The sequence below is a fragment of the Oncorhynchus nerka genome, linkage group LG10, assembly GCF_034236695.1.
Source record: "Oncorhynchus nerka isolate Pitt River linkage group LG10, Oner_Uvic_2.0, whole genome shotgun sequence".
Taxonomy (NCBI): domain Eukaryota; kingdom Metazoa; phylum Chordata; class Actinopteri; order Salmoniformes; family Salmonidae; genus Oncorhynchus; species Oncorhynchus nerka.
This window is the reverse complement of record NC_088405.1, coordinates 51,009,706-51,021,598: the sequence shown is the minus strand read 5'-3', so window position 1 is coordinate 51,021,598 and position 11,893 is coordinate 51,009,706. Positions and strand designations below refer to the sequence as shown.

Here is an 11,893-nt window from a genome sequence, read left to right as displayed (position 1 = left end):
TGCATGACTTTTCTACAGATCAATATGCGTCACTTTGGCAGCATTCACACAAGCAGACCAATTCAGAATTTTTTTCACCCCAGTAATTGGTATTTAGACCAATCATATCAGATCTTTCACCTCAACATCTTTTTCCAAGAGCTGACCTGATCGGCCAAAAGACCAATATGTGATAAGATCAGAATTTCGGCTGCCTGTGTAAACTCAGCCAAATAAGTAAAATATAGGATACCTTCCCAATGACATTCTTTATTGTAGCCATGTGTGACAGGGCCAGGGGGTAACTGCCACTAACCAGGGGTTGTAGGCTCAGGATAAAAGTCCAATATGAAACGCTTTAATCCACAGTCACCCTCCGCAGTAATAGTGCAAAGCAAAACCTTTCAGGAAACATGTCCCTCCATGCCCGTCAAAAAGTAGGCTAGCCAAAACAAACTGGTCGTGTCAAATGTACATTTATTGAGTCTTACAAGTAACACAGAACAATGGGTCTTAATTTATCTAATATGTCAAAAAGGAAATGAAAACATTTCAGGCGATTATAATTTTTAGATTTCAAATAAATGGTTCTGCAATCAGCAACCTGTAGATTTCATTTTCTGTAATGGACAAATAACGCTAAGCTACAGATTTACAGTATTTTCCCTGATTTCTATTAAAGCTTCATCTTACATATCCTTTTCAGTCTCAATCCACATGAGCTCAAACAAGTCCATTAGTAAAAAATATGTTGTCAGGAGTTCCAATGCACAAAAGATTGAGAAGGGGGAGCTGGAGAACAATTGTTTAGTAGTATGTGGTTAGTGGCAATTTAGAACCTGAATGTAACAGATGAGTAAGGAAACTTTGATTCAAAACTGTGCAAGGTGTACCGTAGGCTGAGCGCACAACTTATTTTTAGGAATACCTTCCAAATATTGAGTTGCACCCTCTTTTGCTCTCAGAACAGCCCCCAATTAGTCGGGGCACGGACTCTACAAAGTGTCGAAAGCGTTCTACAGGGATTCGGGCCCCATGTTGACTCCAGTGCTTCCCACAGTTGTGTCAAGTTGGTTGGATGTCCTTTGGGTGGTGGACCACTCTTGATACGCACAGGAAAATGTAGAGCATGAAAAACCCAGCAGCCTTGTAGTTCTTGACACACTGGCAGTTCTTGCGCCTGGCACCTACTACCATACCCCTGTTCTAAGGCACTTCAAACGTTCACCCTCTGAATGGCACACAACCCATGCATTAATATTGTCAAGGCTTAAAAATCAATCCTTATTTAACCCATCTTCTCCCCATCACCTACACTGACTGAAGTGGATTTAACAAGTGACATCAATAAGGGATCACAGCATTCACCTGGTCAGTCTCAAGGAAAAAGCAAGTGTTCCTAATGTTTTGTACACAGTGTAGTCCGATTGTCAGACCTCAGTCAAAAGACCAATTAGTGGCATAAGATCAGAATTGCACTGCCTGTGTAAACGCAGCCTATGAAATCATAAAGGTATACTTCATGATTTTGTCAATGAAGCCCTTTATCTACTTCCCCAGTCAGATGAACTCGTGGATACCATTTCCTATGCTTCTGCGTGCAGTTTGAAGGAAGTTGCTAACTGGTGTTTGTGCAATTGCTAACTAGCATTAGCGTGCTGACTGGAAATCTATGGTAACGGCATGCTAGTAGATACCATAAATGTTCATTGTGCCAACGCTAGCTAGAATTGCCTCGAGAAACATACTGGATGCAGAGACATAAAACGGTATCCATGAGGTCATCTGACTCTGGGGAATTAGATAAAAGGGCTTCATTGCCAAAATCCCAAAGTATCCCTTTAAAAATAAACCACGAGATAACATTAAGGGTTCCCAATCAAGGTATGCAAATTGCAATTAGCCAATTTAACCGGGCGATTAGGAAATGTAGAATAGACTTTGCAATGTAACTAGACATGGGAGGTATAATACTGAATAGTGTCCTCTCGGCATTCATATCTCCTAAGCTAATGCAGCTGTGGAATGTTCTCTCTAGGCCATGGTGTTGTAGGCCTGTAGATGTATTGGCTATGGGATAAGAGTGAGAGGGTTGGCCGTTGTGTTGCAGATTGAGGGGGGGGGCGGAGGTAGGTGGATTTGAGCCGGTTAGTGGTGCATTGGTTACTCACCCAACATGCGTGGGACACAGTTGTCGATAGCCCTACCTCCCTCCGTTCAGCTGGCCTTTTGCATACCACTGCGTCCTTAGCCTTTCAAAGCACAGCTGGAACACCTCAGTTTTGAGAGTGAACGCACGTCTCGCTGGAAATACCTCAGAAAAATATGCCACAACACAAACATGCGCAACAACTCCGGCAAACCCCAGCCTGATCATCCTCAATTACAATACGATAGTTTCCTAAATCTGTTTGACTACAGGTTATTTCAATCTGGAGGGACTACTTCAATGTTTATTGAATGACATTATATTAGTGGCTCATTTCAATTTGGCTGATTACTTCCTTTAAAAACATAAATAGAATGAAAAAAAAAAAATGGGGGGAAAAACCCTGACTACTGTAGATGGGTCATCTAATTCCCTTATGGAAAATGGCATCAGAAAGAGGCATGAAAAGGCTGGATGATTTCTAGTCACATCAAACCCAGATCAGGTGAGTCTGCAAAGGCTACATAGTGTAAGTGCCTGGTGGAGTTAACCCTTATAAGCCATACTAGGACTCCAATGAGGGGACATGGCCAGACATTCAGGCCCCTACGTCTGAACTGGGCGGGTTGGGCTTCCAGCTCTCCCAGATCTCAAAGAAATAATAAGATGGAGTGCCTCGTTGTGCAGGAGTGGGGTCAATGAGGGGAAGTGTATGGTCGAAGTGCAGGCGTGGTCGGGGGCAGAGGGCTTTACCTTTGTGGGGACTGCGTCCACGGCATTGCGCGACTCTAATTCTCTTCCCCGTCACACGCAACATGGCATCCAGGGGCCCAGGAGCCATTTTAGCTGTAATAATTAGCGAGAAGGGAAAATGGCTGGAAGTGCAGTAAAAGTAACAAGGTCATGCACTACAGTTAACATCACAAAAAGCCATATATAAACAAATCAATATTTTCCTAACAGAAATCAAAACTGATCCAGTAAGCAACTGTAGTCTACAACGCTAAAAAAATATGTGATAATGACAGGACAGTTGAAGACCTTCCCAACACCCACAGTTGACATGAGGTTTGTTGAGTGTTCTGAGGTACACTATATATACACACAAAAGTATGTGGACACCCAATCAAATTAGTGTATTCGACTATTTCAGCCACACAGCAATTAAATCTCCATAGACAAACATTGGCAGTAGAATGGCCTTACTGAAGAGCTCGGTGACTTTCAACGTGGCACCGTCATAGGATGCTACCTTTCCAACAAGTCAGTTTGTCAAATTTCTGCCCTGCTAGAGCTGCCCCAGTCAACTGTGGGTGCTGTTATTGTGAAGTGGAAACATTTAGGAACAACGCCATGAAGTGGTAAGCCCACAAGCTCACACAACAGAACCGCTGAGTGCTGAAGCGATTAAAAATTGTCTGTCATCGATTGCAACACTCGCTACAGAGTTCCAAACTTCAGCACAAGATCTGTTCGTCGGGAGCGTCATGAAATGGGTTTCTATGGCCGCACACAAGCCTAAGATAATCATGCGCAATGCCAAGCATTGGCTGGAGTGGTGTAAAGCTCGCCACCATTGGACTCTAGAGCAGTGGAAACATGTTCTCTGGAGAGATTAAACACACTTTAGCATCTTGCAGTCCGACGGGCGTACCTGGGTTTGGTGGATGCCAGAACGTTGCCTGCCCGAATGTATAGTACCAACTGTAAATTTTGGTGGAGGAGGAAGAATGGTCGGGGGCATTTTTTAATGGTTCGGGCTAGGCCCCTTAGTTCCAGTGAAGGAAATCTTAACGCTACAGCAATCAATGACATTCTATATGATTCTATGCTTCCAACTTTGTGGCAACAGTTTGGGGAAGGCCCTTTCCTGCTTCAGCATGACAATGCCCCCATGCACAAAGCAAGGTCCATAGAGAAACGGTTAGTCGAGATAGGTGTAGAAGAACTTGACTAGCCTGCACAGAGCCCTGACCTCAACCATCAAACACCTTTCGGATGAATTGGAATGCCGACTGCAAGCCAGGCCTAATCGCCCAACATCACTAATGCGCTTGTGGCTGAATGGAAGCAAGTCCCTGCAGCAAATGTTCCAACATCTAATGGAAAGCCTTCCCAGAAGAGTGAAGGCTGTTGCAGGAGCAAAGCAGGAACCAACTCCATATTAAATGCCCATCATTTTGGAACAAGATGTTCGACGAGCAGGTGTCCACACACTTCAGGTCATGTAGTGTAGGTGTAATGAAGTGGTAGAGCCCAATTGAGACCGGTTCAAAATGATCGTCACAGTTCATAGAAAATTAAATAATCAAGAATGTAAGAGCAGCAACTTCTCGCCTTCTGTTTCTATTTAGACGTGCAAGGCTGAAACAATTAGTAAATCCTTTGAAAAAACATGGAAACGATTTTACAGCAAGTTTAATCGCATGTCTAATAATTAAGCCGATGGGGCTAACATTAATTTTTGAAAGATTACAGTTCGCATGGTGCTGCTTTGTTCTCCAACCAAATCACTCTCATTACTTAAGCTTGAGAAGTGTAACGTTTCATTAGGTACTGAATAATAGGAACAAATGTGTTTTCGCTCAAACCTGGGGAGCCTAATGGCTCCACATTCCATTTGAGACACTTCCTGAATTTGGTGGTCCAATTGAAGTAAACACGCTTACAAAATATGACTACCACGATCGCACAGGAAGTTCACTTCAACCAACAGAAAACAAAGAAAAAGAAAACCGTCAAAAGTTCGTCCCGTCAAACCACACAATGTACTGTGTGAGAAAAGCCCACTCGTTTTTGTCCTTTGGAGAAAAGGTGAGGCCCAAAATGGCAGTTGAATTCCCTCAGATCCTGAAAGGCATGCTTGAAGGAAGCCCTCTGCATGCACCTGCCACATCTCCATTTTACGTTTAGACCAAGAGGTCAAACCAGTTAAAAGTCACTAGGATAGTATTCATGGTATAATACAAATAGAGGAAAGCATTCATGTATCACAGGCTGCAAATTAAAAACTAGTTCCCCAAGAAAATGTGAGTTTGAAGCTAGACTATCAGATACTAAAATGGTCTGCTTTGTTGGCCTTTCTATCTGAGAGGTTTGATCAGATCTACCAGAAGGACATGGGCAAGGACTACATTCCCCAGAGGCTGGCTGTGTGCAAGGAAAAAGTGACCCCCCCCCCCTTTCCCCGGTGCAGTAAAGCGCCCGAGTGTTTCTCCCAAAGCCCCAGCACCCCACTTTATGGAGAGAAAGACTGATGACTGAGGTGTGTGTGTGTATTCCTGTGATTGTTATAAAAAGTGACTTATCAAAAACGCTTATATTGTTCCCCTAGATGGTTTACACATGCCCACACATACATACATGCACTCACACCGGTCCTTATGTAAAGCTACTTTGCCCCTTGCTTTAAATATTTTTTTTAACACAAGCGCTAAACCCTATAACCACTTTATTACCCAAATATCTACATATCTATGCTGGAACCTATTGGAACATTGACTTTCCATATTAAGTCTTTGATGAAGGCAATACAAATAAAAACAAATGGAATCTGGCCAATGGAAAAATAAAAATTCTCATCTATACACGTGAACTAATGGTTCAACTTGGAGGAGCTAAAGGTCACCTCGAGGATAGAGGCAAGGGCCTGCTAACAAAATGCATGGATTGATTTGGGCACTTCCTTTCCATGCCCTCTCTCACACACACACACAAATGTATTTGACAAAATATTCCAGCTAGGCTTTTAACAAGGCACTCCTCTGGTATGGATGAATATTCTTGCAAATTTGAGAATTTGTTTTGGTAAACTAAAATGTAGGGGATGAATAAGGATTACTTGTAGTTAAAGAGCACCCAGTACGCAACACAATCAAGAAGAGACTACCATAACGACTTCCCAATACAGATTACTGTTTTGTGGGGCAGCTTTCTTATCAAGACCAGGCCTACAATAATGTCAAATTAACTAGTTAGAAATGTGTTCAGATACAAAAAGCTGCAGAACAGGGGACTTATAAATGGGCACTTTTCAGTGATGCACATTCGGACCAGAACTACTCTCACACACAACATTCAAAACCCACACACACACACTGCAATCTAAAGGGTTATCGGTAGGGGGGCTCTGGCATGTGGAGGTGGGAGTAGTCAGGGCGGCGGAGGAGGGGCTCCTTGTGTGATGAAGGTGGCTCATACGCTCTAGCTGGGGCGTAGGTGGCAGGCCCTGGGGGCGGGGCCTCCGTCGGAGGCGGGGCCTGCACAGGCATCTGATGGGTGGGCATCTGGGTCGGGGCTGGTGGTGGGTAGCCATACTGGTACTGTTGGTACTGTTGTTGGTACTGCTGGTACTGTTGGTACTGCTGGACCTGCTGATAGTACTCTGCATAGCATCTGAAGTTGAGAAAAATAACACATTCAAAATATCAAAACTGCCTCAAAAAGTGCAAATATCAAGGCATTTCTCAGAGGTACATCACGTACCTGGCAATGGGGTCTCCGTCAGCAGCCGCAGGGTCCTCTGGTCGGCCGGGTGGCGTTGGGAGGAGGGCACGGCGTTTGGGGCGTGGCTGGGGAAAGGGCTGTGGCACGGGGTCAGGCAGCAGAGGGGCGGAGCGCCGCACGGGGCTGCGGTCCCGGTCCCCTGACTTAGTCCCCGCCTGCTGCTCAGCTAGAACCTGCTGGCCCTGCTGGAAGAAGCGGGCCCGTGCTGCCTCAAAGATGGCCTGGGCAGTGGGGTCTGCACCCCCCGTGGAGCCATAGGCGGAGCTACCGTTGTAGAAAGCAGAGGCCCCGCCGTAGGCCGGGTTTCCAGCTGCCTGGGCTGACGATGCCTCCCCAGCTGCGCCGTCGTACTGGTTACTGTAACCAGCTGCGTCCGGTGTCGCTGAACTCTGATAGGCGGAGGCCTGGTTGGCTATAGAGTCGTATACCTGATCCGCTACAGAGCCGTACACCTGGCTGGCGAGGGCACCGTAGACCGCAGGGCTCACTGGAGTACCATCTGTGGCACTGGCTGCCGTCATGCCCTTTAGCGCAGCGTAGGTGGGATCAAAGCTTGTTGTGTTGTAGACAGAGTTGTGCAAGCTCTGCTGCACCTGAAGAGGCAGACCTGCAGCTGCAGCAACGGCAGCAGCCAGTACAGCAGCCTGACTCTGGTGGTGCTCCATATGAGGGTTGATGGAGGGGCTTTCAGTGGCATAGTGACTCATAACGGGGACCTTGGCTGTAGTCGTGGTGGGTTTACTGGGCTGCACATTGGAGAGCTCCACAGAGAGGGGTCGGCCTTTGAAGGTGGTACCATGGAGGGCCTCGATAGCCTGCAGCGCATCCTCCTTCCGCTCCATGTGCACAAAGGCATAGCCCGCCGAGGAAGAGAGCCTCGCTGTAAACAAGCACAGGAGGACAACACAGCGAGCTAATGAATTTAACCACCAAACTGTTTCCACTCAACTATTTTTATGAGAGGAAGTATCTGTTGGATTAATTTTTTTAAAAAAACTCCCGATAAGCCTGACAGAAACAGCTAAAAAAAGTGTTTCTTTTGAACCTTTAGGCTACCTGCCGCCCAAATTGTCTGCACACTTTCCTAAATGTTTACAAAACAAAATACATGCGACAATTTTGTGTGTGTGTGTGTGGGGGGGGGGACTAAAATATAATGCGTGTGACAAACGTTGGTGGATATACAGTGCCTTGCGAAAGTATTCGGCCCCCCTAAGTTAATACTTTGTAGCGCCACCTTTTGCTGCGATTACAGCTGTAAGTCGCTTGGGGTATGTCTCTATCAGTTTTGCACATCGAGAGACTGACATTTTTCCCATTCCTCCTTGCAAAACAGCTCGAGCTCAGTGAGGTTGGATGCAGAGCATTTGTGAACAGCAGTTTTCAGTTCTTTCCACAGATTCTCAATTGGATTCAGGTCTGGACTTTGACTTGGCCATTCTAACACCTGGATATGTTTATTTTTGAACCATTCCATTGTAGATTTTGCTTTATGTTTTGGATCATTGTCTTGTTGGAAGACAAATCTCCGTCCCAGTCTCAGGTCTTTTGCAGACTCCATCAGGTTTTCTTCCAGAATGGTCCTGTATTTGGCTCCATCCATCTTCCCATCAATTTTAACCATCTTCCCTGTCCCTGCTGAAGAAAAGCAGGCCCAAACCATGATGCTGCCACCACCATGTTTGACAGTGGGGATGGTGTGTTCAGGGTGATGAGTCGTGTTGCTTTTACACCAAACATAACGTTTTGCATTGTTGCCAAAAAGTTCAATTTTGGTTTCATCTGACCAGAGCACCTTCTTCCACATGTTTGGTGTGTCTCCCAGGTGGCTTGTGGCAAACTTTAAACAACACTTTTTATGGATATCTTTAAGAAATGGCTTTCTTCTTGCCACTCTTCCATAAAGGCCAGATTTGTGCAATATACGACTGATTGTTGTCCTATGGACAGAGTCTCCCACCTCAGCTGTAGATCTCTGCAGTTTATCCAGAGTGATCATGGGCCTCTTGGCTGCATCTCTGATCAGTCTTCTCCTTGTATGAGCTGAAAGTTTAGAGGGACGGCCAGGTCTTGGTAGATTTGCAGTGGTCTGATACTCCTTCCATTTCAATATTATCGCTTGCACAGTGCTCCTTGGGATGTTTAAAGCTTGGGAAATCTTTTTGTATCCAAATCCGGCTTTAAACTTCTTCACAACAGTATCTCGGACCTGCCTGGTGTGTTCCTTGTTCTTCATGATGCTCTCTGCGCTTTTAACGGACCTCTGAGACTATCACAGTGCAGGTGCATTTATACGGAGACTTGATTACACACAGGTGGATTGTATTTATCATCATTAGTCATTTAGGTCAACATTGGATCATTCAGAGATCCTCACTGAACTTCTGGAGAGAGTTTGCTGCACTGAAAGTAAAGGGGCTGAATAATTTTGCACGCCCAATTTTTCAGTTTTTGATTTGTTAAAAAAAAAAGAAATATCCAATAAATGTCGTTCCACTTCATGATTGTGTCCCACTTGTTGATTCTTCACAAAAAAATACAGTTTTATATCTTTATGTTTGAAGCCTGAAATGTGGCAAAATGTCGCAAAGTTCAAGGGGGCCGAATACTTTCGCAAGGCACTGTATATTATTTGACCAATTGTTTGTATAATAACCATCATAGCGAAGTAAACTTCCATTCGCGCGATGCTATGTAGCGTGGCCCTCCTACTACGAGGTGAAAAATCATTACAGACAAAATAAGTGATGAACTTCACAGCGTGGTTCCATTAAATATCTTAATTTGAAAGCTGGTAATATGATGATCGGTGCTTGGCTGCCAATTACATCGAGATACTCTTGACAAATTGACCAATAAAAATAATCCTGCTCTTGTCCATAATCTCTTCATGTACCCTCTGAACTATACCCGTGAGAGCACGTGCCAAGACCAGTGGGCAAATTGGTTGATTATCGCAAAACCATCAGAGTTAAAAATGGGCTGGTGACACATAGAACTTCGTTTTTTTATTTGGCAAATGAGTTATACAACAGTGCTTTTTATGTGCAGTCAATACGCACAGCTTTTTATCCGCAACAAGCCAGTCTGATGGAAACAGCTCTGCCATGAAAATGGGCATATTTTTTTGTGCGAATATTAGATTATTTGCTTAAATCTTTCGACGTGCCTCCAGAGTGGCGCATTGGTCTAAGGCACTGCATCGCTGTGCCACTAGAGATTCTGGGTTCGAGTCCAGGCTCTGTCGCAGCAGGTGTCGTCCCGGGTTAGGCCGGGCAGGGTTGTCCTTGTCCCATCGTGCACTAGCGACTCCTGTGGCGGGCCGGGTACAGTGCACGCTGACACCGTCACCAGGTGCTTCCTCCAACACATTGGTGCGGCTGGCTTCCGGGTTAAGTGGGCACTGTGTCAAGAAGCAGTGAGGCTTGGTTGGGTTTCGGAGGACGCAAGGCTCTCAAACATCGCCCCTCCCGAGTCCATACGGGAGTTACAGCAAAGAGAAGACAATTGGATACCACGAAATTGGGGAGAAAAGGGGGTAAAAGTAACAAAAAAACAACAAAAAACATTTTGACAAGTGGATGGTGACCTAGCTACAAACAAGAACATTTAGTCTATTTACTAAATTGAAGTGTTGCTGTATGTAGACAAAGTAAATGCATGAAAAGGCGTGGGGAAACGACATGGCTCACCTTTGACCTTATCACACTCCAGAACTTTCCCAAAGGTCTGAAAGAGCTCTTGTAGGTCCTCAGCAGAACACATGGCACTAAGGTTCCCAACAAACACCTTGGTGGAGTTCAGGGGCCGCCCGCGGGACTCTTCAACCACTAGGTTGCGGCCTCGGAACTCCCGTCCATTCAGTTCTCTTATGGCTCGATCAGCAGCACCATCTCCCTGAAGGTGGATGAAGGCAAACTGCCTGAGTAAACTACAGGTGACCACCTGTCCGTATGGCCCAAAGAGCTGTGTCAGGTCCTCCTGAGAGGTGTCCAACGCCAGGTTCCCCACAAAGAGCTTTATAGCATTGTTCTTATCTGTCGACTCCATGGCTGGGCACACCTGGGGAAAGAACAGGAGGGTGTCACTGACCTAGCTAAGTTAGTTTATCTTTCAGCTGGTGGCGCAGCGGTCTAAGGCTTGAGGCGTCACTACAGACACCCTGGTTCGAATCCAGGCTGTATCACAACCGGCCATGATTGAGAGTCCCGTAGGGCAGCGCACAATTGGCCCAGGGTTTGGCCGGTGTAGGCCGTCATCGTAAATAAGAATTTGTTCTTAAAATTATTTTTATTTTTTTAAATGACAGAACTGAAAAGGGACGTGTACTCTATAGGCAAATAATGAATATAGTAGTTTAATCGAAATTGACGTGTAATTAACAATATTTTTAAAACATGAAGCTAAACTAGTCCATGGTCAAACCTGCTGGCAATGATTCAGTTAATTGGCTAATATTTGCAAAGCTTGCTAGCTAGCATTTGCAATGCTAAGCTAGCCAACTAGTTACTGCTAGTCCCCCCCCCTTATCGAGTCGAGGTGGCATCAATTCGGAGATGCTTGGCAACAACAGATCGGGAAACATGAGATGGTCATAGAATCCCCCGAAACTGCTGTATATTACAAAACCTAAATTAGCCGAGGTCACAAGATAAATCTAGGCACGCTAGCGAAAATGATCAAATCGGCGCGGATTGGAGTTAGCAACAGTAGCTAGCCAAGTTAGCTTGCTGGCTAGCTAAGCTAGCAATCTTGCGTCGCGTTGCGTTTTCATAAGCGGTTAAATATATTTGCAACAATTTAGAGCATACTGTACATTTTAACATCCCATTGTGTATTCATAACAATTGCCGAGTTCAACAAAAAAAATAACAATAGTTTAACTCAAACCAACAAAAAAAATTGCGAAGCACACTGCGATTCCATCTTACCTAACGCGGTGCAATATTTTCAATGACCACATCCGGTTCCGATCTTTGAGCGAGTGACGTGTAATAGTTCCTACAACAGACTGGAGCAGAACCCGTGATTTTAATGCTGCTCAAGGCTGGCTACAATATTTTTGCTACAATGTGAGCATCAGAACATGAGGAAATTGTTTGAGTGGCGTGTACAACAAATAGGCTACCACTTAGTGTTTCAACCATTTAGGTCCTTCTTATTGTTGCATTTAACATGTCGGTCTATCTATGTCTCCGTTGCAAAATCTGTGTGCCAAATGAAACGGACATTTGTTCTGTAAAATATTGACCTGTTTCC

At 45.0% G+C, this 11,893-nt stretch overlaps 1 protein-coding gene across 2 annotated transcripts; it reads right to left on the bottom strand.

Annotated features, from left to right (window-relative positions):
- Positions 1-439: 439 nt before the first annotated feature.
- On the bottom strand, positions 440-11,617 carry LOC115135498 (RNA-binding protein 4-like). Of its 2 annotated transcripts, none has more exons than XM_029670247.2 (4): positions 11,566-11,617; positions 10,327-10,696; positions 6,614-7,514; positions 440-6,523 (listed from the first exon to the last, which is right to left on the bottom strand). In XM_029670247.2, the coding sequence occupies exons 2-4, from the start codon at positions 10,682-10,684 to the stop codon at positions 6,241-6,243; spliced, it is 1,542 nt and encodes a 513-aa protein (XP_029526107.1). In that variant the 5' UTR covers positions 10,685-10,696; positions 11,566-11,617; the 3' UTR covers positions 440-6,240. The 2 variants fall into 2 exon arrangements, with proteins under 2 accessions (XP_029526107.1, XP_029526108.1); XM_029670248.2 differs by lacking the exon at positions 11,566-11,617 and adding an exon at positions 11,451-11,559.
- Between the last annotated feature and the right edge of the window lie 276 nt (positions 11,618-11,893).

Coding starts and splice junctions, on each gene's coding strand:
- LOC115135498 (XM_029670247.2), bottom strand. CDS start 10,684: ATGGAGTCGACAGATAAGAACAATGCTATAAAGCTCTTTGTGGGGAAC. Junction 7,515..10,326: donor GGAGTGTGATAAGGTCAAAG/GTGAGCCATGTC, acceptor GCTTGTTTACAG/CGAGGCTCTCTTCCTCGGCG. Junction 6,524..6,613: donor GACGGAGACCCCATTGCCAG/GTACGTGATGTA, acceptor TCTCAACTTCAG/ATGCTATGCAGAGTACTATC.